Source organism: Hyperolius riggenbachi, chromosome 1 (assembly GCF_040937935.1).
Source record: "Hyperolius riggenbachi isolate aHypRig1 chromosome 1, aHypRig1.pri, whole genome shotgun sequence".
Classification (NCBI taxonomy): Eukaryota; Metazoa; Chordata; class Amphibia; order Anura; family Hyperoliidae; genus Hyperolius; species Hyperolius riggenbachi.
The window spans coordinates 331,435,719-331,461,885 of NC_090646.1; the positions used below are offsets into that span (position 1 = coordinate 331,435,719).

The 26,167-nt window shown below is 41.3% G+C and overlaps 1 protein-coding gene across 1 annotated transcript in view; it reads left to right on the forward strand.

Moving 5' to 3' along the window:
• The window catches only part of SSBP4 (single stranded DNA binding protein 4), a 707,712-nt gene that overhangs the window by 262,672 nt on the left and 418,873 nt on the right, over nucleotides 1–26,167 (forward strand). Inside the window, exon 4 of the mRNA XM_068233899.1 lies at nucleotides 12,969–13,053. Within this exon, the coding sequence (XP_068090000.1) occupies nucleotides 12,969–13,053 (85 nt within the window). The remainder of the gene's footprint in view (nucleotides 1–12,968; nucleotides 13,054–26,167) is intronic.

Genomic DNA, 26,167 nt, shown 5'->3' on the forward strand with positions numbered 1-26,167 from the left:
GGGAATAACATTGGGGAGAGAGCTTGAGTTGAGGAGGACGACTGTTTGTGGGAAGAATGTGTTTCTATGCCTGGTGGTTTTGGTGGGGATGGACCTACAGCGGTTGCCTGAGGGAAGGAGGTTGAAAAAGCAAATGCCAGGGTGGGAGGGGTCATGTGTAATCCTGTTGGCCCTGGACCTCATTTTAGATGTGTGGAGGAGGTCCAGAGTGGGCAGGGGTGACCTGATGATCTTCTCAGAGACATTGATGACTCTTTGGAGTTTTTGCCTGTTCCTTGCATTTGTCCCTGAGTACCAGATAGTGATGGAGGAGCAAAGGACAGATTCACTACTCTCAGTGTAGAAATTGGTCAGTAGCTCCCTTAGCATTCCAAACTTCCTCAGCTGCCTCAGGTAGAACATCCTCTTCTGGGCTTTCTTTTGGGTTATGGTGGTATTCACCTCCCATCTCAAGTTCTTGGTGATGGTGGTACCCAGGAACCGAGCACTGTGTACCCGAGATTGCTATTGGACTTGAACATTTTTATCCCTGTTTAGAGTAGTGCTACTTCAGGTATTGCTACTGATTTTTTTCTTGGCTATACTAGTTTCCAACTAAATGTTCATGTTTACCACTTACTGATTGTATGTTTTTGGCTTCCCACAGTATCAATATTTGGGGGATTTTGCGGACAGAGCTGCTATTGCTACATTATCTGTCAGATGTGGGTCATTGAGCTTGATACACTAGATGTAACAATCCCACTTGTTTTTGTAGCACACAGGATTTTGGAAACAAAAATAACATGCAAATGACTTTCCCTGTAGCTGTAATTATTACCCTAAAGACGTAAAATAAATCAAAAACTTTCACTTCAAATACTCAATCAGGTTCAAAAGAATTAATGATAAATAGAAAATTTCATAAATTTGATTGGTTATAGAAAACATTTTGGAAATATACAAATATACCAGTTGACCTCTTCACCCCACCTTCGTTAACATTTGCCTTTTACCATTCATGCAACTACTATTTTTAGTTTTTCTTGTGTTATTTTGTTTTTCTGTTGTCCACTCTTGATAGGAGATTTGGAGGACCAACATGAACTCAGTAGGAAAAATCAAATATGCTCCTGGCAGAAAATTTCATTTTTGAATTTACTAGCATTTCAACTGTTTACTTTATAACCTGTCTAGTTTATTCTTATAGGGATACAATGGCTATGTATTTTTTTTCTGGGGAAGTACATGATTGCTTAGTATTGGTATCTGGGGGTAACTCTGGTATCTGAAAAACCCTGATGCTTAATTTTGTTATTTGAGAGCCACATCTAATAACATCTAATAACTGTAGCACAGTCTGCAGATGGCTTACAAAGAAAATAGTCTATTCCTGCCAACCACAAAGGTTGGCAGAGCTCTTGCAGTAAATATACTTTAAAGGATTGTGATTTTTTTTTTGTGTTATTTTGGCAATGCTATTAATGTAAAATATTGGGCTCCTGTATCTTTTTATATGAGCATTGTGTTCAACTATAGTAAAGATAGGGTGTGGGTTTAGCTGTGATTGCAAAGTGGTAAGGAGCAGAGGGGGCGGGGCTGTAGCTATGTTTTTTTTAGTTGAATCAAAACTTTGATTTTATTATAGTACTCTCAGGCTCGAGGGAAAAGCAAAAATATGGCAGTATTGAATAGGCCCTTTTTGGCTCTTCACCTGCAGTAACGGCTTCCCTGTGGATTCCATGTAACATTAACCACTATGGTGTTGCTGTAGGATTCATGTTTTGTATCCTTTATTTTAACATTGACTTCCAATTTGTACTATCCAAAGTATTGCAATGTTTTATTATTCCAGTTCAACAGGGCATGCATGTGTAAATTAGGTTTATCTACAGTTATACATTTGTGCTGTTCAATTTGGTGCTGGATATTAGGTGAGAAGATTTCCCTTGATATTTATTACTGAGTTTCACATGACTCACATATAGTACCCCATCTTCTCTACTTTTGCCTAACCCTTATCCATATTAACAACCCTCTTTTATAAACAATCTGATCTAACAAACTCCCCAAAAAACTGATACTAATTTTATTACTATCTTCTGTACTTCCTGAACCCAGACACTATTGACTTTATTTTCCTGTCTGTATGGGTTTTGCTGCTTGCTAGTTGTTGCCTTAAAATGCTGTTGTGGAAAGGGATCTCCGATATTTCTACACTCTGTGCACTAATACAGCACAGTAATATGAAGATAGTATAATATTTAAGGATTAAGGTTTCTATATCTAGTTCTTGTGGATGCTGTCAAGTTAGAATTTTGGAAATATTTCATACCTACATTAAAAACTACATGTTTAATCTGAGTGCAAATACTGAAGGTTGGAACTGGGATCTTCAGAAACATAGCTTGGCTCTGCCCAAACCCCGTAGATTCAGTGTGTCTTGGAAAAGATTTGTGAGGTTTGGAAACCGTATGTTGTCATATGTTAAGCTGTGAATGGTGATGCTGCTTACATTGCTAACCAAACCAAACTTATTCATTTAACAAGAGGCTTTTATTTATTTGCATGTTTAATCACAGTTTAATAGGGTGATTCAATCACTATTGTATTACAAAAGGAAGAAAAAAAAAAGAAAAGATAAATGGTAAACATTTCATTAAAAAAAAAAAACAGGTTCAAATACGATGTATTTTATGTCAGTCCTGCATTGAATTTTCTCTCTGAAATTAAATGTTAACGAAATGGCTTGCATGCACTTTACTTGCTGGCAACACATGCACGCACCTAACAGAGGCAATGGAAGGAAAAGCACTGAACACTAATTGTGAGCTCTATAATGTCACAACTATCTTTTTATGTGACTCTACAACTGGGCTATTTACTCATATTGCATCTGCAGAGCAACCCTCCAAATTAAAAGTACTGTATATAGTCTTACTATAAGTCTAGAAATTCAGGTCTGACTCACTTAATAAATGTATAAGGGTCGACTTATACACGAGTCACGGGCAACACTGAGCAGTCTAAGTAATGTGAGTACTATTAGTGACATTCTCCTTTGGAGCAATTTACCCAGTGGTAAATTATCACTATCTTGTTAAAGGAAATACCAAGAAAACAGAGGTCTGAAAGTCACATTGTTGGCCACAACAATTAACAAGGAAAGGGGCAGGGGGGGGGGAGATACTGATCTGCAGAAAGGGGGGTGAATAATTGCTGCATTTGGGGGCCTGGGGGAGTTATTGGCTGCACTTGAGGGGCATTAGGGGTTAATGACTGAAATACTTTATGCAGTGCCGTCATTAAACCCTCCTGGGCCCCAAGTGCAGCCATTAACATTGCTGGGTAGACTTACACTTAAGTCAATAAAAAATATCCAGCTTGGGAGGGTCAAATATTGGTATTGACTTATACATGAGGTCAACTTGTATTTGAGTATATATGGCTGAACTGCTTGATCTAATATCTAATATGCAGTAGAGGGTTTGGAAGAGGCACAGCTTACCGTGGGTGGATGGGTGCATAGCCAGGATGAAAAGCCACATCCAGTACGATACAAAGAGTCCAGGGTCAGCTAGCGCACGGAAAGTAGTTTGCAGGAGTGTTTATTCCTTAATACATGTGTCAACACGAAATTTAATAGTTGTCTCGGCCCCACAGAGGGTCCCCTTTATCAGAACGTGCAGACATACTAGTTTTGCATTGCAGTGCTCAAACATATATACAGTGATCCAACACAGCAAGCCATGTCAATTAGAGGAAACGCCCCCTCATCAATATGCATGGCAGAATAAATACAACAAATATGCATCCATATTACATTCAAAGAGCGACATAACTAACCTCTGTCGTTTCCCTCTATGTCCTATATCCATAGGTTTTCAGCCCAATACATCCCAGCCTACTGCTCCACTGTGCACAGAAGTGACAGACTGCATAAACACAGTCTGCACTGTTCCAAGGTAACACACAAACAAATGCACATAGCCAGTGCTGTAGCCAATGGAAAGCGAGGGTGGGTGTGCTGTGTGACATCTGCCCCGACTTAACTCCCATTCCAGGGCTGCCCAGAACACTCAGAGTTTGGCGCAATGGTTCTCCATTGGTTGGGGATTGCGGCTAGTGCAGCCCCATCAAACCATAGCCGAACAAGGCAGAGGGTAACTATGGTTACCCTCTCCAAACATCACAGTGAGACCACACAGCTACAGCGCTGCATGCAAAAGACATGCAGTTCTCAGGGGATGGGAGAGCGCCAAATAAAGGGTATATCATGCATCAGAGTGCCACACTTAGAGATGCATCAGACTGACATATATACTAGTACAGATGCCAACCACCAAGGGATAGCATCTGGAGACTTCTTAACCTCTGCTATAAACAGGAAAACAATCTGTGCAATGAGGGAGGGAAGAGGATGGAGAAAGGGGAAGGCAGGGGGAAGGGGGAGATAGGAAGGCAGGGATGAGGTGATCTAAATGTTATGGCAACCTGAAAATAAAATAACAGTGCAGAGAAACAAATCAAATTACACTGCGGATAACAATATTATCTGACCTACAAGACAAGCCAATAGTGCATAATGTGCCTATAGTTTAAAGACTGCACATACACATATGCACTTACTTCAAAGCTTCTTGATTTAATAGCATATAACAATACAAAATTTCCAATCCGGATTTCAGCAACCGCCTTCATTGGAGATGAAGTTGGTTGCCGAAATCCGGATTAGGAATTTTGTATTGTTATATGCTATTAAATCAAGACGCTTTGAAGTAAGTGCATATGTGTATGTGCAGTCTTTAAACTATAGGCGCATTATGCACTATTGGTTTGTCTTTCGCTTGCCCCTGTATCCAGGATATCTTGGCCGACAGAGCCTGGATCGCATCGTGGAGCGCAGGACATCTGACATTATTTCTGGCTGATGCATGGGTGGAAACAGCTTGTCCCAACATGCGCACAGACATTGTGCAGTATGTCTTAGACTGAAACACGCCACCTATCTGCCCATTATCTGTCTGCAGGACGTGAGTAATTGAAATATAAGCCTTTTTGCCACGGATCAGGTACTTTTTTCATCTTGTTTTAAGCTGAACAGTTTACATCATTTAGCACTCGGTTCTTCGCCATTTATTTGAATCTATATCTACAATAAACTTATATCAAAGAATTTCATTAACATGAATGTCAGTTGTGATGTCACCTATTATCTTGCAACAAGACATCAGTCACAACAACCACTCATGCTACCTCTCATCAAGAATGCATGTAAGCGGGTTGATTTGATTTAGGCCCATTGGTTGCAGAGTCCCAAGTATATAAATCCAATATGCTTCCTTCTGTAGGAGCAATTTCTCACGATCCCCCTTCCCCCCCCCCCCCCCACTCCCTTTGGGTTAGGAAACCAAGGACACCAGAGATCGGTTTCCATTGAGAATAGTACCACAAGGGTGGGAAGCGCTATTTCCGTAGAGGGTCCTACATGGAATAGGACCCTCACTATGTGAGTGATTTGTTTACATACCTGATGTGCTTTGCATGAATAAAGCTGACATATATTTTATCCACTGAGAGAATTCCCTCTCTGCTTCTTTCTTTGGGGTGTACGGAGTTGCACTATAGGAACGCAGAATGAAGGAGGAATCTCTGGAGGTAGATTGGAGTTTACACATGTTAACAGCAACAGAATACCAGGCCCTGTATCTGTATGTGACAAATATCCATCCATATTACATTCAAAGAGCGACATAACTAACCTCTGTGGTTTCCCTCTATGTCCTATGTGGTACATCTGGCACTGCTAACTGTTTGATTTATTGAGTGAACATGCAATTGTGACATCACTTGTGGCAGGAAAGTACAATCATGCCTAAGTCTTACCAGACTATTTCAAACAGGGACGAATCTCCTACCATACCTCTGTAGAGGGGGGTGGTGCAGTGAGTGCTTGGTACAGAATGGGAGGGGGGGTGTCTGAAAGCCGTTTCGCACAGAATGTGCTTCTTCTGAGGCCAATCCAATCTAGTTTCTGTGAAGAAGAAGAGGATCTATCCTTGGCACGGCAGCAAAGGTGGTTGCTAGTTAGCAAAATAATCGACTATCCTATGTGGGGCATCTCTAACCATTCTCTCACTCATGGATGGATATTTGTTGTATTTATTCTGGCATGCATATTGATGAGGGGGGCGTTCCCTCTAATTGACATGGTTTGCTGTGTTGGATCACTGAGTAGTATATGTTTGGGTACTGCAATGCAAAACTTGTCAAATCTCGTGCTGACACATGTGTTAAGGAATAAACACTCCTGCAAACTACTTTTGGTGTGCTAGCAACCCTGGACTCTTAATATCTAATATGAGTAGAATTTTTCTTTGCATAACTGTTTCCAATGGTTACCAAACTTTATGCAATGTAGCTAGTAACACATTTTCATTATTTTAATGCTGTACATTTGTGGCATCAATGCTGTACATCTCTAAATTTTGATTTTCTATATCCCCTTTGATCTACACATAATGAGCCAGAGTTTTTTCCATTTCCACACAGAAACACAATGGAGAATAGAGGTATTCCAAAAAACCTGGTGTTTTTTTTTTTTCATTAACTGTATGCTATTAGGCAGATCTGACCATCCTCCACTCTACGCCAGAGCAGAGAGTATGCTTGTCAGACCTCCCATGTACAGAGTGATAATGGCCCATCTTGTGCTGTTGGCCATGGCACACCTCTGTGTGTGTCCCTCCCCTCCCATTTACACACTGCTGCTGTGCTGTACCAGATTTTGATGCCAACCCTACCCCCCAACCCCCCCCCCCCCCCCCCGGGACACCCACCCTCTACAATAAACTGTGAAACTGTGTGTAATTCAGCTGAGCATGAGCGGTTATGGCTGCATGTCCCCTCACCATTTGCAGAGTAATCTGTATTGCATATGGCAAATTACCGTAATGCCAGTTAGATGAAAGTGTGCCTCCATGCCACCGTGCCAGCCCTGCAAGAGTGGGCAGACAGTCCCTCTGTGTCCTTTGGCATAAGAAGAGCACTGCCTGCTTTCTTTGCTTATGGACTGTGCCGCAAGCTTGTCAGCTGCACTCTCTCTTTGCTATGATCCCTGAAGTGGAGCATGTGATAACAGGGCGCCATAGCGAAGAGAGAGTGCAATTGGCAAGCTACAGAGGAATGCTTGCAGCGCAGCGCTCTGCTTATGCCAGGGGGAGACACAGAGGGTCTGTCTGCCTTACATCCTGCTCCACTTACAGTGGCACACTTTCATATAACTGGCATTATGGTAATCTGCAATACACAATATGGAACACTCTGCACATGGCAGGGAATCTGGAATACACAATATGTAACACTCTGTACATGGCAGGAGACACGCAGCCATCACCAGTCAGCTTAATTACATATTGCAGTGGCTGGTACACGAGGGTAGGGGGGGTGGTCAGAAAAGTACCACTGATTCCAGTATAAGCTGAGACCCCCACTTTTGTACCACTTTTTTGTCTCCAAAACTAAGCGTATACTCGAGTATAAACGTTAGCAAAACAGGAGTTGTGCAATAGCGGCTGCATGATGGGAAGACATATTTGTAACATATCCAATATACAAACTGGTGATAACCCCTAACCCCCCCCCCCCCCTCCACACACACACACACACACACACACACACACACACACACACACACACACACACACACACACACACACACACACCAAGAAGACAAAACCAAAGCCCCCCCTCCCAAGATTTTCCATATAGATGACATCTTTCACTCTGAAGTGCCACATTTAATTAAAAAAAAGTGTACATGACTTCCATTGACCTGGCTACATCTCCAACGAACTGAGGGCACCGATGAAAGTTTTGGGGATCATGGAGAGCATGCTACCAGTGGAAAAGGATCTTGAATCCTTTTTTACAATATTTGCAGCATGCAGTATGGATTCTTAATGCCAGAAATATATTATTTTTTATTTTTGTTCATTGGCAAAGGATGCACCTACATCTCTCTCCCATCTCACTATAAAGGCACTTGTGGTGGAGGGGAGAGACATGTAACACCAACCTCAACTAAACTTTCCTTACAAAACATGTGTTACATTACATAAATAACATTGTTTTACTAATTTAAATTGCAATCCTAATGTGTCGGCAGAGTGGCAAATGTGTTGTCTCCATTTTCTAAGTGCTATTATTTGCAGAGGTAGTCTCTGGTTAGCATAAAACCCATTTGATCTCTGTGAATCAGGTTCTGAAGAAGTTGTAAGAGTTTGTTGGCCAAGGTCTTGGCAACACGCTTTAAATCTACGTTTAGCAAGAAAATTGGTCTATAATTCAAACAGGTCAAAGGGTCCTTATCTTCTTTCAGAATCATGGCAGTACTTGCTTTAAAGCAGTCACGAAGGGAGGGGGAAACCTTTAACAAGACATTGCAAGTGTGGGTAAGTGCGGGAAAAAGAAATGTTTGAGAAGCCTTATAGCCAGATAAACTGAAACCATCATGGCCTGGAGCCATCCACAGCTAGTATACGTGATCGTTCAGTTTCCTTTTCAAAAATATCTGAGCTGAAAAGTATTGGTTATTCCCCAAAATATTGCTGAATTTTATTGGTGTTATTAAAAGGAGTAGGAACGGTGTGAATGTTAAACATTTTTTTGATAGAAGCCACTAAACTGAACTGTGATTTTATCTAACTTAAAAATTCTCTCCCTTGAGAGAAAGGATTATTTAAGGTATACACATTTTCATTGTCTGTTCCTCAAGCCTCTGTCCAAATGTTTTGCCACATTTGTTATTGTATTCATAAAGGGTTCTGTTCCCTAGTGAACGGCTTGTGTTGATCACTTCATCATGACGCAATCAACACAAGCCGTTCACTAGAACCAGCAGTATGGAAAGGAAGAGGTTGGCTATCCCCGCGGGCATGGCGGATTAGGTAAGACATGTCGCTACACTGCACTACATGTACACGTGGGAGCAGAGACACAGAAGGAGTGGGAGGAGCAGAGACACAGAGGAGGTAGCGGGGAAAAGCGGACACCCAGGGGACAGAAGGGGGGCTGCCTGGGGACACAAATGAAACACCTGGGGACACACAGGGGACACCTGAGGACAGAAGAGAGGACAGAAGGGGACACCTGGGGACAGAAGGGAAGACGGATGGGGACACCTCAGGACAGAAGGGGACACACTGGCAACAGAAAGGGACACAGGAGGACACCAAATGGAAGAGAACCTTATAAGACATTCCTGGAATATGGACACACCAGGTTTAACATATGTATTTATTTCCCTGGTTTTTGCCCTCTAAACCTAGGTGCGTCTTATATTCCGAAGCGGTTTATACGGCGGAAAATACGGTATTTGTATAATTGTAACACGTCTGTAAATTACTAAACACTAATTTGTAAACTAATAGTAGTGTATTAAAAAAAAAATAATAATCAGCATTAGGGATGGGGATGCTTAGGAGAACTCATGGAGAAGCATGTGATCAATTTGATCAACTGATAGATCTATAAGGGCTTTTTGACATCTGAGATTGTTTTCTGCGTTTTAACGCAAAGCCAATACTTTACGTTAACCAAGGTAAAATGAAAGTCCATAGACTTTCATTTTCCCTTTCGACCTTGTGACACACCGAAGGCCATAACACATGCACGAGAACAGCTCCTGCACGCGTTCTCAGATGTGAAAGAAGCCTAAGGGTCTGATTTGCTGTGGTAACTTCCTGGTTTAACGTATGATTCTTCTAAGGAAGGGTTAGTTAAGCTGATGTTCTTTGCCAATTCACTGAGTAAATTATCCAGAATAAGTGCAAATTAAAGGGTCATGCAGAATGAGACGCTTATCATGAACTACAGAGTACCAAGATAACTCACCCAGAACCACAAAAAAGTACTAGGGGCTCAGAGACCAAAAAGCCCTTATACTAAAATAATAATAATAATGTTTAATATACTGTGTGCCTAGCTTTTAGGAGTATATAGATAATTGGCATATATTCAACAGTGAAGCTTAATTATTGCAAATAACTTTTGTTTTAAAGGGAATCTGTAAAAAAAAGAGCCCCTGGGGGTACTTACCTCGAGAGGTGGAAGCCTTTAGATCTTAAAGAGGCTCCCCCTTCCTCCTCAGTAGAGGGGATCCAGTGCTGGGACCCCCCGAAGATCTCCTTGCCCGGATGCCTGTCAATGTGCACACATGCGCAGTAGCGTTTCTCCACCGGGCTCTGTTGGAAATAGCCAAGCCCCATCAGGATCACTCTACTGTACAGGTGTGAGCATGTGCGCAGCACTAGAAGTAAATATTATTGCTGCTCTGTGTCTGGGGAAGGCAGATTTTACAGATTCTCTTTAAAGGGAACCAGAGATGAACGTTTCACACAAAATAAACATATCAGTCGATAGCTTGTAAAGAATAAATGCTCTATCTGATAATTTCGCCGCTCTGGTGTGCCTTTTTTAATGTTTTTTATCCATTATTTCTCCAGGAAAAATCAAATATGGCCGCCGGCTCACATTCCTTCTGCTTCCGGGTTATGAGTTGTTCTGGATGTGCTGTCTAGGCTATATTTATTTATTTATTATTTATTTATTTATTGTATTTATAAAGCGCCAACATACTACGCAGCACTGAACATTAATTTAGGTTACAGACAATATTTAGGGGTGACATACAGCAATATGACAATACAGGAATACAAGAAAAGCAGATCACACAGCACAGTATGAGTACCAGGTAATGCTTAGTCAGTCACTGGATGGAGCATGGAGATTAGGCAAGTTAGGTTCACTCAGATGCATAGCATGGGTTCACAATAATGGAGGTGCAAGATCAGGTAGGACACAAAAGGAGGAGGACCCTGCCCAAAGGCTTACAATCTAGAGGGAGAGGTAAGGACACGAATGGTAGGGGACCAGAGTTCAGCTGTAGGTTTAGAGCACTTGTGAGGGGTAGTAGGCCAGAGTGAAAAGGTGAGTTTTGAGGGCTTTCTTGAAGATGTTGAAGGGGGGCTGCCCTAATGGGTGAAGGTAGGGAGTTCCATAGTGTTGGAGCAGCTCTTGAGAAGTCCTGGAGGCGTGCATGGGACTGGGTGATTCGGGGGGCGGTTAGGCGAAGCTCATTGGAAGAGCGGAGTGAGCGGCTAGGTGTGTACCTCTGAGTAAGATCGGAAATGTAGGTTGGACAGGTTTTGTGGACAGATTTGTAGGTCAGACACAGTATCTTGAATCTGATTCTGGACTTGATAGGAAGCCAGTGGATGGATTCTAGGAGGGGATCTGCCGTGGTGGAGCGATGGGAGCAGTGGATAATTCTGGCTGCCGCATTCATGATGGACTGCAGTGGGGCTGTTCGGGTCATAGGGAGACCAGACAGCAGGGCATTGCAGTAGTCAAGGCGGGAAATTATGAGGGCATGGATGAGGAGTTTGGTGGTGGCAGAGGTCAGGAAAGGGCGAATCTTACAGATGTTACGAAGGTGAAAGTTGCAGGACTTAGTGAGGTTTTAGATGTGGGAAGTGAAGGAGAGTGCGGAGTCCAGGGTGACACCCAGACAGCGGGCTTGAGAGGTAGGGTGAATAGTAGTGTGGTTAACAGTGACATGCACATCTGGCAGGTTCGAGGATGGCCGGGGTGGGAAGATCATAAATTCCGTTTTGTCTAGATTTAATTTCAGGAACCTAGCGGACATCCAGGAGGAGATGGCTGATAGGCAGGAGGAGACCTTGTCCATGGTAGTGGTGGATATGTCAGGGGTGTGGAGGTAGATCTGGGTGTCATCTGCATACAGATGATAGTTAAAACCCATGGAGGAGATAACCTTGCCAATGGAGGATGTGTATAGGGTGAACAGTAGGGGGCCTCCCACCGAGAGGTGGTTGGGGGTGGGCGAGGACTCATTGAAGGCGGTCGTGAAGGAGCGGTTGGAGAGGTAGGATGAAAGCCAGGACAGGGCGAGATCGTGAATGCCCAAGGACTGGAGGGACTGGAGGAGTAGGGGATGATCTACTGTGTCAAAAGCTGCTGACAGGTCAAGGAGGAGGAGAATGGAGTATTTACCTTCAGCTTTAGCTAAGGCAAGGTCGTTGACCACTTTGGTGAGAGCAGTTTCGGTTGAGTGGGCAGGCCGAAATCCAGATTGAAGTGGGTCTAGCAGTGAGTTGGCTTTGAGGTACTGGGTCAGGCGTTTGTGAACCAGACGCTTAAGGAGTTTTGAGGCAAAGGGGAGGAGGGAGATAGGACGGTAGTTGGAGGGTAGCGAGGGTCGAGTGAGGGTTTCTTGAGCAGGGGTAGTACAGTGGCCTGCTTGAAGTCTGAGGGGAAGGTGCCTGTGGATAGGGAGAGGTTGAACAGGGTAGTGAGCTATATGTGACTAGACTGCTATTTAGGCTATGTGCTTTCATTTTGGTATGATGTGCAGCTGCCTGTAGGAAGTGTCTCTCATAGGAATGAAACTGCAGTCATCATTAGTATCTATGCTGAGAGCACACAGATCATATTGCAGCCACACTTGTCTGTTCAGAGCTTCTCTCACAGCAGCAGCAGCCCCTCCCATGTCATCACAGCTCTCAGTATGCAAAGCAGGAAATTTGAGCCCGGAGGTGGCAGGCTAGGGCTTGAAAAGACTCCACAGAAGAGTGACTCTGCTATAATGATTCCAGGTCAAACCTAGACTGAGCCAGTCGGGGATTCTTATCACAGCTGCTAATAGACTAATTAAGCCGATAAGAATAAAACTAAAAACAGGGTAGGTGTTTACTGTTATGTTCCCACTGATAAATGTAATAAAATACATGAGGGTGCTTCGTCTCTGGTTCTCTTTAAGAAGGCAAATTTATATTAACATACATTAATTAAAACCACATTTTGATTAATTAAAAACCAGTTAGTCTGCAATCTGTTGACCATTTGTTGTATTTGCCCACACTTTTATATATTTTTTTAATGTTCATATCTATTTTCTTTTTCATCAGTGTATTCTGGGATTTGTACTGTGCAGCACCTGACAGGAGAGAGACCTGTGAACACTCAAGTGAAGCTAAGGCATTCCACGATTATGTAAGTAAAACCTTTATGTCTGATACTGTTGTTGTTTAGAATGGCCTTACTGTGCTGCTTGAGTGACTTCTCTCTCTGGTTTTATACTATAATTAGTGTATCAATGTAGGGATGGGATAATGATCACCTACCTGTTTCATTAAAAAGTCTAAACTCGTTATGCTTCAGGGAGTTTACTGGATTCAACAGATATATTAGGAGACTCGTAAATGTGTTTCCAAATAAGAAGTAACTGAGAAAAATATCTTTATAGGATATATGATGTTTAATATGTTACATTTATCCGCAAACAAAACTAGATAGTATACAAAAGTGATCAATATCAATTTCTGTTGTTCACATTAGTGTTGCTTATTTCCATTTGGTATTTATTTCTGCTACTTTAACCATGTTGAACTGATCTTTTATGAGACTCTGGTTAAGCATATCGAAACAGCTGGACTGGTTTAAAAAAGGGGGAAAAAATCACCACGAGCCAAGGAAAGCCTGTTGTGAGTTGCTATTGTACTTAGCTATGGCACTTTTGTGTGTGATTCAGGCTGAGGATATATTCTAGTGGGTAGGCTGTGGGCTTTCCATTTAATTGGAGTCTTAGTGGTTCAAAAAATATGTTTTCCATAGAAGCTAAAAATTCCAAAGACAACCTTCATGTACTTTGTTAACTCCTCCTCTGCTAGATGCAATAGGCTACATGCAGCATAAAGAGAATGGAGCATCTGCCAGAGTTCGACCCCTGGCAAATGTGTTGCATGATGTTTTTCTGTCCCTTACACATTTCAGTTTCAGTCATGTTCTCATACTATTACAAGACTATTTCACTGTGTCATATTCAACTGTATTTAGAGTTTGTACTGTTGTAGATATATGCTAAGAATTATATCCCCAGCATGAAAGGAAACAACAATTTTATGTATAGGCATGGGTACAAGGAGTACAGCCTCTCTGTGACCCACCTAGGCTTGATGGATCCAAGATGTTTCCAGCACTACAGCAATGAACAAAGTATTTGGGGCCTCTTCATAGTCTTCTAGTGTTTACGACACTTCCATGAACCCCTTCCTTATATGTGTTTTGCCAGAGTAAATTTTGCTTGACTTAGGAACAGGAGTTATAGGACAAATGAAGTGAGAGGGATATTAAGGCTGCCATATCTATTCCCTTTTAAACAATACCGGTTTCCCAGGTACCCTCCTGATCCATTGCCCCTAATACCTTTAGATTGTAAGCCTTTGGCAGGGTACTCCCTTCCCTGGTGTATTTTACATGACCATTTGCTCCTTTCCTATGACTGCCTCATACTTGAATTCTGGGCCTACCTAACCAGTCCAAAATTGCATGATCATTTGTTTTGTAACCTTTTTGCCTTGTATAACTTTGTTCTATGCTGTATAACTTTGTTATGTCTGTCATCCTTTGTATCATTGTATGTATTTATTGTCCAGCACTGCATTATATGTTGGCTCTTTATAAATACAATAAATAATAATAATAATACTTTTAGCCATAGACCCCGAACAAGCATGCCGATCAGAAGTATTTGACAAAAACGTCCAGATAAGTTGCATGCTTGCTTCAGGTGTGTGATTTAGACACTACTGATGCCATAAAGATCAGCAGGATGTTAGGCAAGTAGTATTGTTTAAAAATAAATGAATATGGCAGCCTCCAAATACCTCTCGCTGCAGGTTCCCTTTAAGCCTCTTACTGCACATAACCATTGGTAAGGATGCTGGTTCAATAATATTTGTGTGCTGCTGTCACTATGATATAATGTCTATATCTTTGAGTAAGGAAAAGTCTTCTAAATACATTCAAACCACCATTCAGCAATTATTTAGAGATGTAAGTTTAAACAAAGAATCCATAGCGGCTGCTATGTGGCCCAGGAGGAAGGAGGCACAGTTTTTTTCCTAACCTTGTTTCTGTCCATACCTTTATCTTCCCCCAAGCTGTAGCCATTGCAAACTTTCTTAAATTGCTTACATCGCCAATTAGTAGGTTCTCACGGATGCGAAGCTTCCCTGACAGATGTGTTAGGTATAAGCAGCAAATGGACCAGGGGCCAAGTAGGGTCAGGCAGGAGATGTACAAATACTCCAAAGAGTACATTTGGGGGACACAATTCTTAACACAGGACAACTTTCTTGAAAGCAGACATGTATCAAATTAGCTAATAAAACCACTACTTAGATAAAAAGGAGTTATCACTATCGTGCAACTTCCAGTCCAAGGCAGGGTGTTGTGTGGTACCTATTATTAGTATTAATAACAATCATAGGATATAATAGGTAGGGGATACAGGGCATTCATTGCTTCATGTTGAAGTGGCAAAGCGGTGGATGGGTAGACAATTATGTATTAGGGTAGCTTGTATGTCTACTAATATGAAAGAAAGAGTTCCAAAGAATGGTACAAAATCTGACAGGTATTGAAGTCATGCATGAATATAAAAATATTATTATTATTGATTTATAAAGTACCAACATATTCCGTGGTGCTGTACAAAGTAGGAAAACAAACAAGGGGTACATAATGATACGGACAATGATATACATCAAATATGGACATTGGTACAAAAATACAGAACTGGTGATTACAATGACAGATGTAGCATGAAGAATAAAATGTATAACAAAGTGCAAGCTATGAAATGAACAACAAGATCCAAGACACAAAAGGGCGAGAGAGCCCTGCCCTTGCGAGCTTACAATCTAAAGGATTGGGGGGAAACAAGAGATGTTATAATTATTTTTGAAAAACACATGCATTTAACCCCACTGGCAGTATGATTATTTCTGGATTTTAGGGACTTTTTAAAAAGTTTCAGACCCTAAAATCAATTACGGCGATCTCACCAAAATGATTAAGAGCCTCTGAGGACAGGAAGGAGAACGGCTACTGACGTCTGGATCCCCTGGGAGGTGAGTAAAAACTCCCGCTGCGCGCAATACTCTGCATACAGCTCCCGGCAGCTGGCCTGAGCACAGCTCGGGATTACCGCCAGGGAGGTTAACCTCCTTAGCGGTATGCCTGACACTGTGTCGGCCATACTGCTTGCTACAATCACGAGTCCCCCAGGAAGAATCTAATAGATTTAATGACCCCACAAGCTTTAGCTAGCACTAGGCTAGCTAGTATAGGTAGCCAGCATTCCCCTGATCGCCCCCGATCCAGCCACTTAATACATTACCCAGCCTGGCTCCAGCGTTCGGTGCAGCCTCCTTGTATGGTCTCTCTATGGGGAGGATCGGGTCTGCGCATGATGTCGGTGACGTCATGACATCATGTACGATCCCCCCCCCCCCCCCCTCTTCATGGGGACTCTAAAGCTGCAAATCCCTCCTGAGCGGCGTAACGCTCAGGAGGTTAAAGTCATTTTTTAAATTGTATGCTACAAATTGATTATGGGAATGTAAGGGTTAATTGCCACAGTGGTGTAGCAATAGGAGTTGCAGAGGTAGCGACGGCATCGGGGCCCTTGGGTCATAGGGGCCCTGAGGGGCCTCCCTCAAGCACAATATTAGCTCTTTATTGGTCCTGTGCTGGTAATAATCACTTCTATAGATGCTTTAAGTAGTAGTAATCAATAACAAACTGTTTCCCATCCCCTACTTGCACCTCTGACACTGTGGGAATCCTTGGCAGGTTTTGGTGCACCGTATAAATTGTTATGTATGGAGTGCTTGGGGGGGCCCATGTAAAACTTGCACCGGGGCCCATAGTTCTTTGGCTATGCCACTGAATTGCCATATGCTTTTTAATGTCTACTCTAAAAGTACCACTTCATGGTAGTTTTGTGCTTAGTATGGAATGCTTTGTTTGATTCCATACAAAATTGGTTTGGTTTCTTACTATAAGTCATACACTCTGCTTCAACAGAAGTTTAGCTTTAGGATTATATGAATAAGGAGCACAGATTTGTATGAAAATATGAAGCCAACAAGTTGTTACAAAGTTACAAAGTATGATTTAACACCGCTACCACCTTGCTTTTAGTACTGTTTTTTTTTTAATTTTGTCTGGCTGAAATTATAATTTGTAGTCAGACCACCGTGTACACATTTCCCCAATTTTTCGGGCCTCCCTTTCAGCGATTGGGCTAGTTTAACCTTTTTTCCTCAACTGTTTTTATTGTGTTCCTGCTACAAGTTAACTTTCACTGGTCCTCCATCAACTCTTCAGTCAACCCTTCATAGTGTCAGTACAGTGCTTGTTCCAAAATTACTGCCTGAAATAACCACTAATGATCATTTTGGTGACAGTTACTTAAAATGAGTATTATGCCCCAATTTCACTTGTGTTGGCATCCATTTCCGAGACAGACGCTAGTACGCATCATGAGTACGCATCCGAATCCTTCTAGTTGCGCCATGCACAGGTATGGGGATTTGGATGTGGTATGTGATTAAAGGGAACCTAAACTGAGAGGATATGGATTTTTCCTTTTAAAATAATACCAGTTACCTGACTCTCCTGCTGATCCCGTGTCTCTAAAACTTTTAGGCACAGACCCTCAACAAGCATGCAGATCAGGTGGTCTGACTGAAGTCAGACTGGATTAACTGCATGCTTGTTTCAGGTGTGTGATTCAGCAACTGCTGCAGCCAAAGAGATCAGCAGGACTGTCAGACAACTGGTATTGTTTAAAAGGAAACAGCCATATTCCTATCAGTTTAGGTTCCCTTTAATTGCAGCCAGCACTATTCTTTTTTCCCCACATGCAAATTTGAAAGCAACCTATTGATTTCAATAAGCTGCAATTCCCTGTCTGAATTAGTGTGCAGGAAAATGTTGTGAATCACCCCTAGTGGAAACATACTAAGGCCCTGTCCACAGAGGTCAGTTGCGTTGCAGAATAATCCTGCATGTCAACTCACTGCTTATACAATTCTATGGGGTGGTTCACAGTACTGCGTTGTAACAGATCACGTTATTCTAACTCGCTGCATGCAGGCTTTGTATTAGAGTCTATGTCCAGTCTCCATTGCAGTTCACAGTCATTATAACGCATTATAACGCATGCTTTATACAACTGTCCACTATTAAACTAGCCCAAGGCTTTACACTAAAAATAATGGTGAATGGGCCATTATTAAAGTGAATTATTTGATGTGTTTCTGTAGGCTTTTACCTACTTCAATAATGGCTACAATTTTGGGAACTGATATTAAGGTACTACTATATTTTCACTACCTTTTATTGCAAAACATGAAAAGACATTGCTGCTCATTGTATTTGCTGTGTTCACATTGTATTTGTAATTTAAGTGCAACTCTCCATAACTATGTTTGTGTATTGTTTTACAAATATACCTGCTATGCTAAAGTATTTACTCACGTTTAAGCAATGTTGTGTTGGTTTTAGTATGTGATATTTACAGTTTATCATTCACCTGCTTGCAAAAGCAGGACCTCATGTGAAATTAAATCCTACCGATGTAACACTGGATGTTGGAATTTCTGTGGTTTTAATATATACAAAGCTAAGTTTGGTGCTTAAGGTTAGCTGCTTCTAGGTTGCATTAGATTCACTTGTGCATAGAAGTAAAGCTTTTATCTAGTGGAAGCTTTTCATGACTATTGTTGTTTGTTTTGCTGTTTGGTCTGCATTTATGCTTGTGGCTACACATACTGGCATTCAGAGTAAAGAAATGAAATATCAAAACCGCATATAATACAAAATATGTTTACCTTGAGAGGCTTGTAGCTGAAATCTGTTCTTGTTCAAATAGTACATAAAATACAAAGCCGTATTGTTCTTTGGTGGGAGATGTTGGCTATGGTTACTTATACTGTCTTCCTCAGTCTCAAGGCTCTGAAAGTATGATGCAGTTTTTGTGTTATTTAATAGACATGTGAAGATGTATTTATTTTACTTAATAATATGTGTTATTACAGAAGGATTTTTACTTTGAACGACGTATCATTCAAATTAATGTCTTTAGCACAGCTTTTCTATTACTTTTTGTTTTTATATTAATATTATCAGGGGCGTAGCAATAGGGGGTGCAGAGATTGCGACCGCCTCGGGGCCCTTGGGCCAGAGGGGCCCCAAGGGGCTCTCCCTCAACTTCAGTATTAGCTCTCTATTGGCCCTGTGCTCATAATAATCACTTCTATAGATACTTTGAATAGTGGTAATCATTAACAAACTTCTCCCCATTCCCTGCTTGCACCTCGGACACTGTAGTTGTCATTGGCAGATTTTGGTGCACCGTATCAATTGTTATGTATAGAGTGCGTAGGGCGCCCCAATGTAAAACTTGCATTGGGACCCACAGCTTCTTAGCTACGCCACTGATTATTATTAATTTTTAATTTATTATAGGCAAAGCTATACATGTACAAACAACTTCAATTTTCATACATTCTGATCATAGTATAATAATAGGTGCACCTTTGATTCAAGCATAATTGTTCATAGCCAAAAGAAGCTGACTTACATAGTCCTTTTGTTGGACAAATCTCCAGCCTCCAAAAACTACATCAGTTGGATCAAGTCTTTAAAGCACACCTGGAGTGAGAGGGATAATGAAGGCTGGAGAGTGCAGAGAGGTTGGCACTACCTGTATCTGGGGGAATATTGCAGACAGGCTTAAATGAGATAACTGGCCTCAATAACTATTTAAACAATAATTTGTGACAGTTGAAAAGAGTTGGAAATTTTCAAACATATCCTCAGGACACTTTTTCAAAGAAGCTTATAATTTGCTATAGCTGGAATTAAACACTCACTGCCTCATCTGCCAACCTCTTTGTCTACTCCCCCAGTGTCTCCACTCAACTACCCTCTAGATTGTAGGCTTGCAAGGGCAGGGACCTCCCCTTTTGTTTCCTGTTTCTGTGCAATTTATCAAATGAACATCCATCGGTATTGGTGATTTTTTACAACTACACAGCAATTGTATGCACCAAGCACCTTAATATCACTAAATACCATGGTTAAGGAAGGGGGGGGGGCTAAGTGTTAAGCATCACTATGGGGGGAGGGGGTTAAGGTTAGGTACTACCTTGGGGGTTAAGATTACGTGCCAGGGAGAATTAAAGTTAGGATTAGGGATAGGTTTATATTCTAATAGCTGCTACATCCAACTGCCTTTTGTAAATGGAGTTGCACTCATTGGCAACAAACAGCCACCCTTTCATAAATTATATCACATTTATCAGCTACATCTGGCACCCTTTTATAAAAGAAATCATGTTTATCGGCTACATCTTGGGCCTTTTCTTCCAGGCACATTTTTACATGTACACCCACCAACACCCTGTTGAAGCTTGTTGAGAGACCTGTGACATCTTCCAGGTAATGAAAGGGTATTTCCTTATCACCCAGGTAATGTGGTGTTTCAGATGTGACCACTAAGTCAGGGTATAACTGCATACAATCTGTAACAGGGAGGGGAAATAAGGGAATTGAGCTGAAGACAAGACACTCGACTTGCACAGGTTTATTTTTGTTTGCTTTTTAGAGTCTCCGGGTGAATAGTAGTGATAAGGAAGGATGCCCGATTCTTCAGATTGGGTTGCCGGTAGAGGGGTGAGCTGAGTCAAACTTGTGTTCTCCAAAACCAGACCTGTATCTAAGGTTGTACCCCTCTACTTCCTATGGTCTTAGTCAGGTTCTGAAGTTTACTAATAGTACTGCATGATGTATATAAGAATCTGCTTGTACTTGTACCTGATGCCATTTTCTGCATCTAATGCTTGGTACACATAATACAATTTTCTGACAGATTTACTGTCAGATTGACTATTTCTAACAGTTCCGATCTGATTTCCGATACATTTTCTGATCCATTTTCCGATCACTTCTATGGAAAATAGATTGGAAAATGGATCAGAAATCAGATTGGACCTGTTGAAAATTGTCGATCTGACAGTAAGAAAATTGTATTGTGTGTAACTAGCCTTATAATTTGGGCTTTCATGCATAGACTAATTGTTTGACTTTGTTTACACCTCAAACCCATGCCTTTTAGATCACAGCTTTTTCATGAAGAGTTATACTTCATATGAAAAATGTTTTATTTATTTACTTATTTATTTATTTATTTATTTATTTATGTTGTTAGTGTCAACTAGTGTCAACTAGTAAAGGGGTTTCTACTTCCCTCTCTAGTGAAATACTGTTACATTGTTAGTTAAGAAAGGGGAGCGCAGTCCACACTTTTTGGCTGGGTAGTGTAATGGTGTAGTGTAAAGGAGACCTGTGTTCAGATCTCGGCTCTTCCTATTCAGTGAGCTAGCACCTAAGCGGTTCTTGAGCAAGACTCCCTAACACTGCTTCTGCCTACTGAGTGTGCTTTGAGGAGAAAAGTGCTATACAAATACTGGAATTATTGTTATTAATGATTATTACTGTCTGACTTCTGGATTACCAGTGCTAGGAAAAGGCTTTGCATTATGTTGTGGTGTCTTAGGAAGCATTGTTGTTGCAAGTGATTGTCAGAACTACCAAGATCTGAAATGAACAGACCTCAATTCACTAAGACCATGCTGGAGATAAAAAGGCAAGAGAAAACGTACCTCCACACATCGATCTTGCCTTATTAAGGTGTAGAGATAAGTTTTCACAGTGAGAGAGTTATCTTATCACTTCTGTCCTTAAGTTACCTCCTCTGTAGTTATTTTCGCATGCAGTCAATTAACAGCCTGTCTTTAAATTTAGAATTATAGTGTTATTTTAAGGATTGAAGAATTAACTTTAGAGATCTCTTCTTAAAGTGGATCCGAGATGAACTTTTACTTATTGCATAATTGTGTTCCTTTCCTATTGTTTATAGGGCATTCCTGAAGCCAAATACTTTTTTGTTTTTGTTTTAACACTCTAATTCCCTATAAACTAAACAAGCCTCGCCCACAGCATTTCAGAGATCCTTGGCATTTTCAGACAGTAGCAAGGGCTCATGGGAGCTCAGTCTGGGCAGGAGTAGGGGGAAGTTTTACTAGGCAAAGATTTCAGAGGCAGAGGGGAGGAGGGAGGAGGGGGGGATTAGGTTTTTTTCACAAGCTCAGTGCTGAAGATGCAGATAAGCTTGCTGTGTGTAATGTTTACAAACAACATGGCTGCTGTCATTGTATCACAGGAAGAAGTAATCATATTATATCAAAGCTGTTTGCAGCTAGATTTGCTGTGTAAACGTCCTAAACTTTAAATAAAATATATAGACAAGTTACTTGTTATAGTTAGTTCTTCATCTCGAATCCGCTTTAACTTAACCACTTTGCCTCCCTTGCTACGCTTTTCTACGTCCTTGTTTACAAACACCTGTTATACATAAATCTAAACAAATAATAAACACTTGGCTCTGTTTCTATTTTTAGAACACACAATTCTGTATCTCCATCTTGTGGCCAAAAAGTAAAAGCACATCCAAATACCCTATTATTCACCTTACCATAGAAAAATGAAATACATTTTCATTATTTTTAAAAACCCTTGGAGGTCAAGTGGTTAAAGACAGAAGAGTTAACTTTAGGTTTGCCTGAGGTAAAATGTTTCCTGAATACAACATGCCTTATCACCATGGTTATTACTCTAGAAATGTTATTAAAGACAGGAGTTAAATTAAGTTGAATTCAGACCATTGGGAATGCAGTTCAGTCAATTGTCACATTAGAAAGTCCCATTCCTAATTTTTTACCAACAATTTAATGCCATTTTCAGCTATTTTTGTTTGTTGCTTTAGATATTTTAAGTACAATAATTTGTTTGTTTGATAGCCTTATAATTGGTTGGAAAAAAAAAACTTGTCTAAATAAGCTCCAATGGATCAAACTTCATGAACAAATTATAGAACGGAATCTGCAACAAAAAGAGAAAATGAGTTTCTATGCAACAAATGGAATTGGCCCCCACAGAGCCCGAATCTCACAACCATCAAGCTAGACTGGGAATACTTTCAGAAACAGAAGGTAGTAAGAGGCAAAAGTCTGCAGTGGAACTGTAACAAGTTGTTCACAATGCCTGGAATAATCTACCATGCATGGAGCTTTAGAATCAGCACACTTTCTTTTAACAGCACTCCTTGACATGTCTTGGTTAATTCAAACTATTCATTTAGAATGTTTTCCCACTCTACAGCTGCTTTTCCATCAGTGTGACTAGAACTTTTACACAATACTCTCTATACTCTCTATGGAATTCCAAAATCTTGAAACTTCAGCATCCAATAACCCCACTACAAGCTGCTGTTTGATCACTCTATGGAGGACTGTTTGACACTTTTACAAAACTATCAAAAATTCAATCCAAAAGGGTGGCATTTTCTTGAAATGTATGCCACATCAATAATCAGAGGAAGCTTTATCCAGATGAAGATTCTTCCACTGTAGAGTTCAGTATCATCACAATAGCATTTCATGATTAATTGATTACTAGCATTTCCTGCTTGGCAATTGCACTTTGATGTGCTTTGTCTTCTCTGTGCTGGAGGATCACTGATATTCTTCTGTCCAGCGCACAGTCTCGTCATCAGTACCCTACTATGCAAACTCTGATCTTCTTATGTTCTGCAATTTACTGCTCAATGATGTTAGCCCTCTTGTCAGTTAGCATTCTCCATTCATTCCACTTAGGGCAAGAGGGAGAGCCTTCCTCAGTTCTGACCTTAGAGCTGAAGGCGGAACTGCAAAGTCCAGAGATTGCAAAAATGTCTGGAAATTGTAGGTGGGGTACATATGTAAAGTGGCTTATATTGTCATATTTCTATAAGATAGCAAGACAGGGTATTAACCAGTTCACCACTAAGGAGTTTTAAATGTTATAGACCAGACCCTATCCCTACACTAAAGTAACTATTTATAAATTTTAACTTTGTTTAATTTAACAAGTGTTTTATTTTGGTAATGCTAGCAGAGGTGGTAATAAGGGGTTAAAGTTAATGGTTAATTGTTTTTTTATTTATTTTAATAACATGTGTGTGTAATTTTTTTTTCTTGGCCACTAGATGTCCCCACACTATCCTGTGTACTGATCTCAGTACACAGGAAGTAATGTAAACCAGTGTGTTTACTTCCATTCCGTTAATGACCATCTGCATCTCATTGATGTCTATGATCATTCACTATGGGGGCTCTGTTCCCATTCACCGATCACTATTCTGTTGCGTGGGGGTTTGCGGGCCGCCCTGGGACGGGACTTTTTTCTTGCATACATATCATGTTTAGCATGTCCATAGCAGTACTTATCAGTTTGGTTTGGCTCACTTTTTTGGTATCTGGGACGGGACAGTCTTCCCCCAGTGTAGATATACTGTCTAAGAACCAGGAAATGGGTACGAACAAAATATAAATCTAGGAAATGGGCAGCACAGTGGCGTAGTGGTTAGCGCTCTCGTCTTGCATCGCTGGGTCCCCGGTTCGAATCCCAGCCAGGTCAACATCTACAAGGAATTTGTATGTTCTCCCCGTGTCTGTGTGGGTTTCCTCCGGGTATTCCGGTTTCCTTCCACATCCCAAAAACATACAGATAAGTTAATTGGCTTCCCGCCTAAATTGTCCCTAGACTACAATACATACTGTAATGATCGCTGCTGCAGCAGCTATTACTGGAAGTATTAGTGCTGCAGCTCAGGCAGTTCTGATCTATTTCCATGCAAGTTGCATAGCTTTGTCTGTCTTTCCCTGCTGTCAGCTTGTGACTGATTATCATTCACCTGTGTGGGAATCTGCATGTCTGCTCCCATTGGATGACCTCAGTATAAAGATCTGCTTCCTGCAGGGTTTCCTTGGGTTTTCATAGCTTCAGCTTAAGCCTGCCTTGCTGTCGCTTTAGCCCCCGATCGTGTTTATTGTTATAAAGATACTTTGCTGGTCTTTGCATCATATATTGGTTCATTGCCAATATATATGCATACCAGCACGTTTATTATTTTCCTTGTATTTGTGTTACGTTAATACATCAGTGTCGCTGATGTATACGTACACGAACTGTTTATATCCTGTGTGCAGTTAGTCAGCTTTCCAGCACGTTTTGGTAGGTTGCGCGTACCGTGACCACCCGTGCTGAGGTAGTTACCCTGCTCCTGGTTCTGTTTGTGGATTGCGTTCATCTCTGCGAAGAGATAACGAATCCTTCTGAATCCTGTTCTGTTACTGTTTGTGGATTGCGTTCATCTCTGCTAAGAGATAACGAATCCTTCTGAATCCTGTTCTGTCACTGTTTGTGGATTGCGTTCATCTCTGCGAAGAGATAACGAATCCTTCTGAATCCTGTCCTGTTACCGTTTGTGGATTGCGTTCATCTCTGCGAAGAGATAGCGAATCCTTCTGAGCCCTGTTCCCTGTTTTGCTCCAGTGTTAGTCAGCGTTCCTGCTTATGTCATATATCGGTTCATTGCCGATATATACATATGTTAGTCAGAAGTTACAAATAGTTTCATTGATAGCTGTAATTGTAATACGCTAGGAAAACATACTTATTGTATATTTATCTGTGTTACGTTCATCTATCTTAATCCTGCTATTTTCTGACTGTCCTGTCCTGTCTTTGTGAGGCACGCCATCGCCGCATCGCATTGGCTGCCTCATTCCAGTCTGTCTGGTTTTGGACGCTTGCTGTCGCTAAGTAGCCGCTAGCTAGCAAGCAAGCGTTCATTCTGTCTACCTGTCCTGATCTCCTCAGTTCTGGTTTGTGCGCTCAGCGCTACTTTGCGCTGAGACGTTATAACGAAAGCATTGTTTGTGGCTGTCAGATCTGCACCGGCTCTGTGCGCCACAATCTCCTATTGGAGTCAGTCCTCCCCTCCACTATACTAGGGATAGCCTGTTTCCTGGTGCTAGTGTGTGTACCTCCTCCACGCCAGCTCATGCGTTGCATGCTGACTGTGGAGAATACACCACCAAGCTTAACATTATGAAAACCCCATTACCAATCCCCATTGTGGGGGGGATTCCCAGAAAGTATGACACTGTTAATTATGGTTCCTGTTCCTTTAAGAAATTTGAAGAACTTAGCTCTGAAACAGAAAATGAGTTTTTCTCTGAATGTGCCAGGTTCCTGACCAATCCTGATCTCCAAGCGACTCCTGTTTCAACCTGGGCACTCCAACTAAGTTATATTTTGTTTAAAGGGGAATTATTCCAGTGGGCATTTGATGTTCTCAATCATTCCG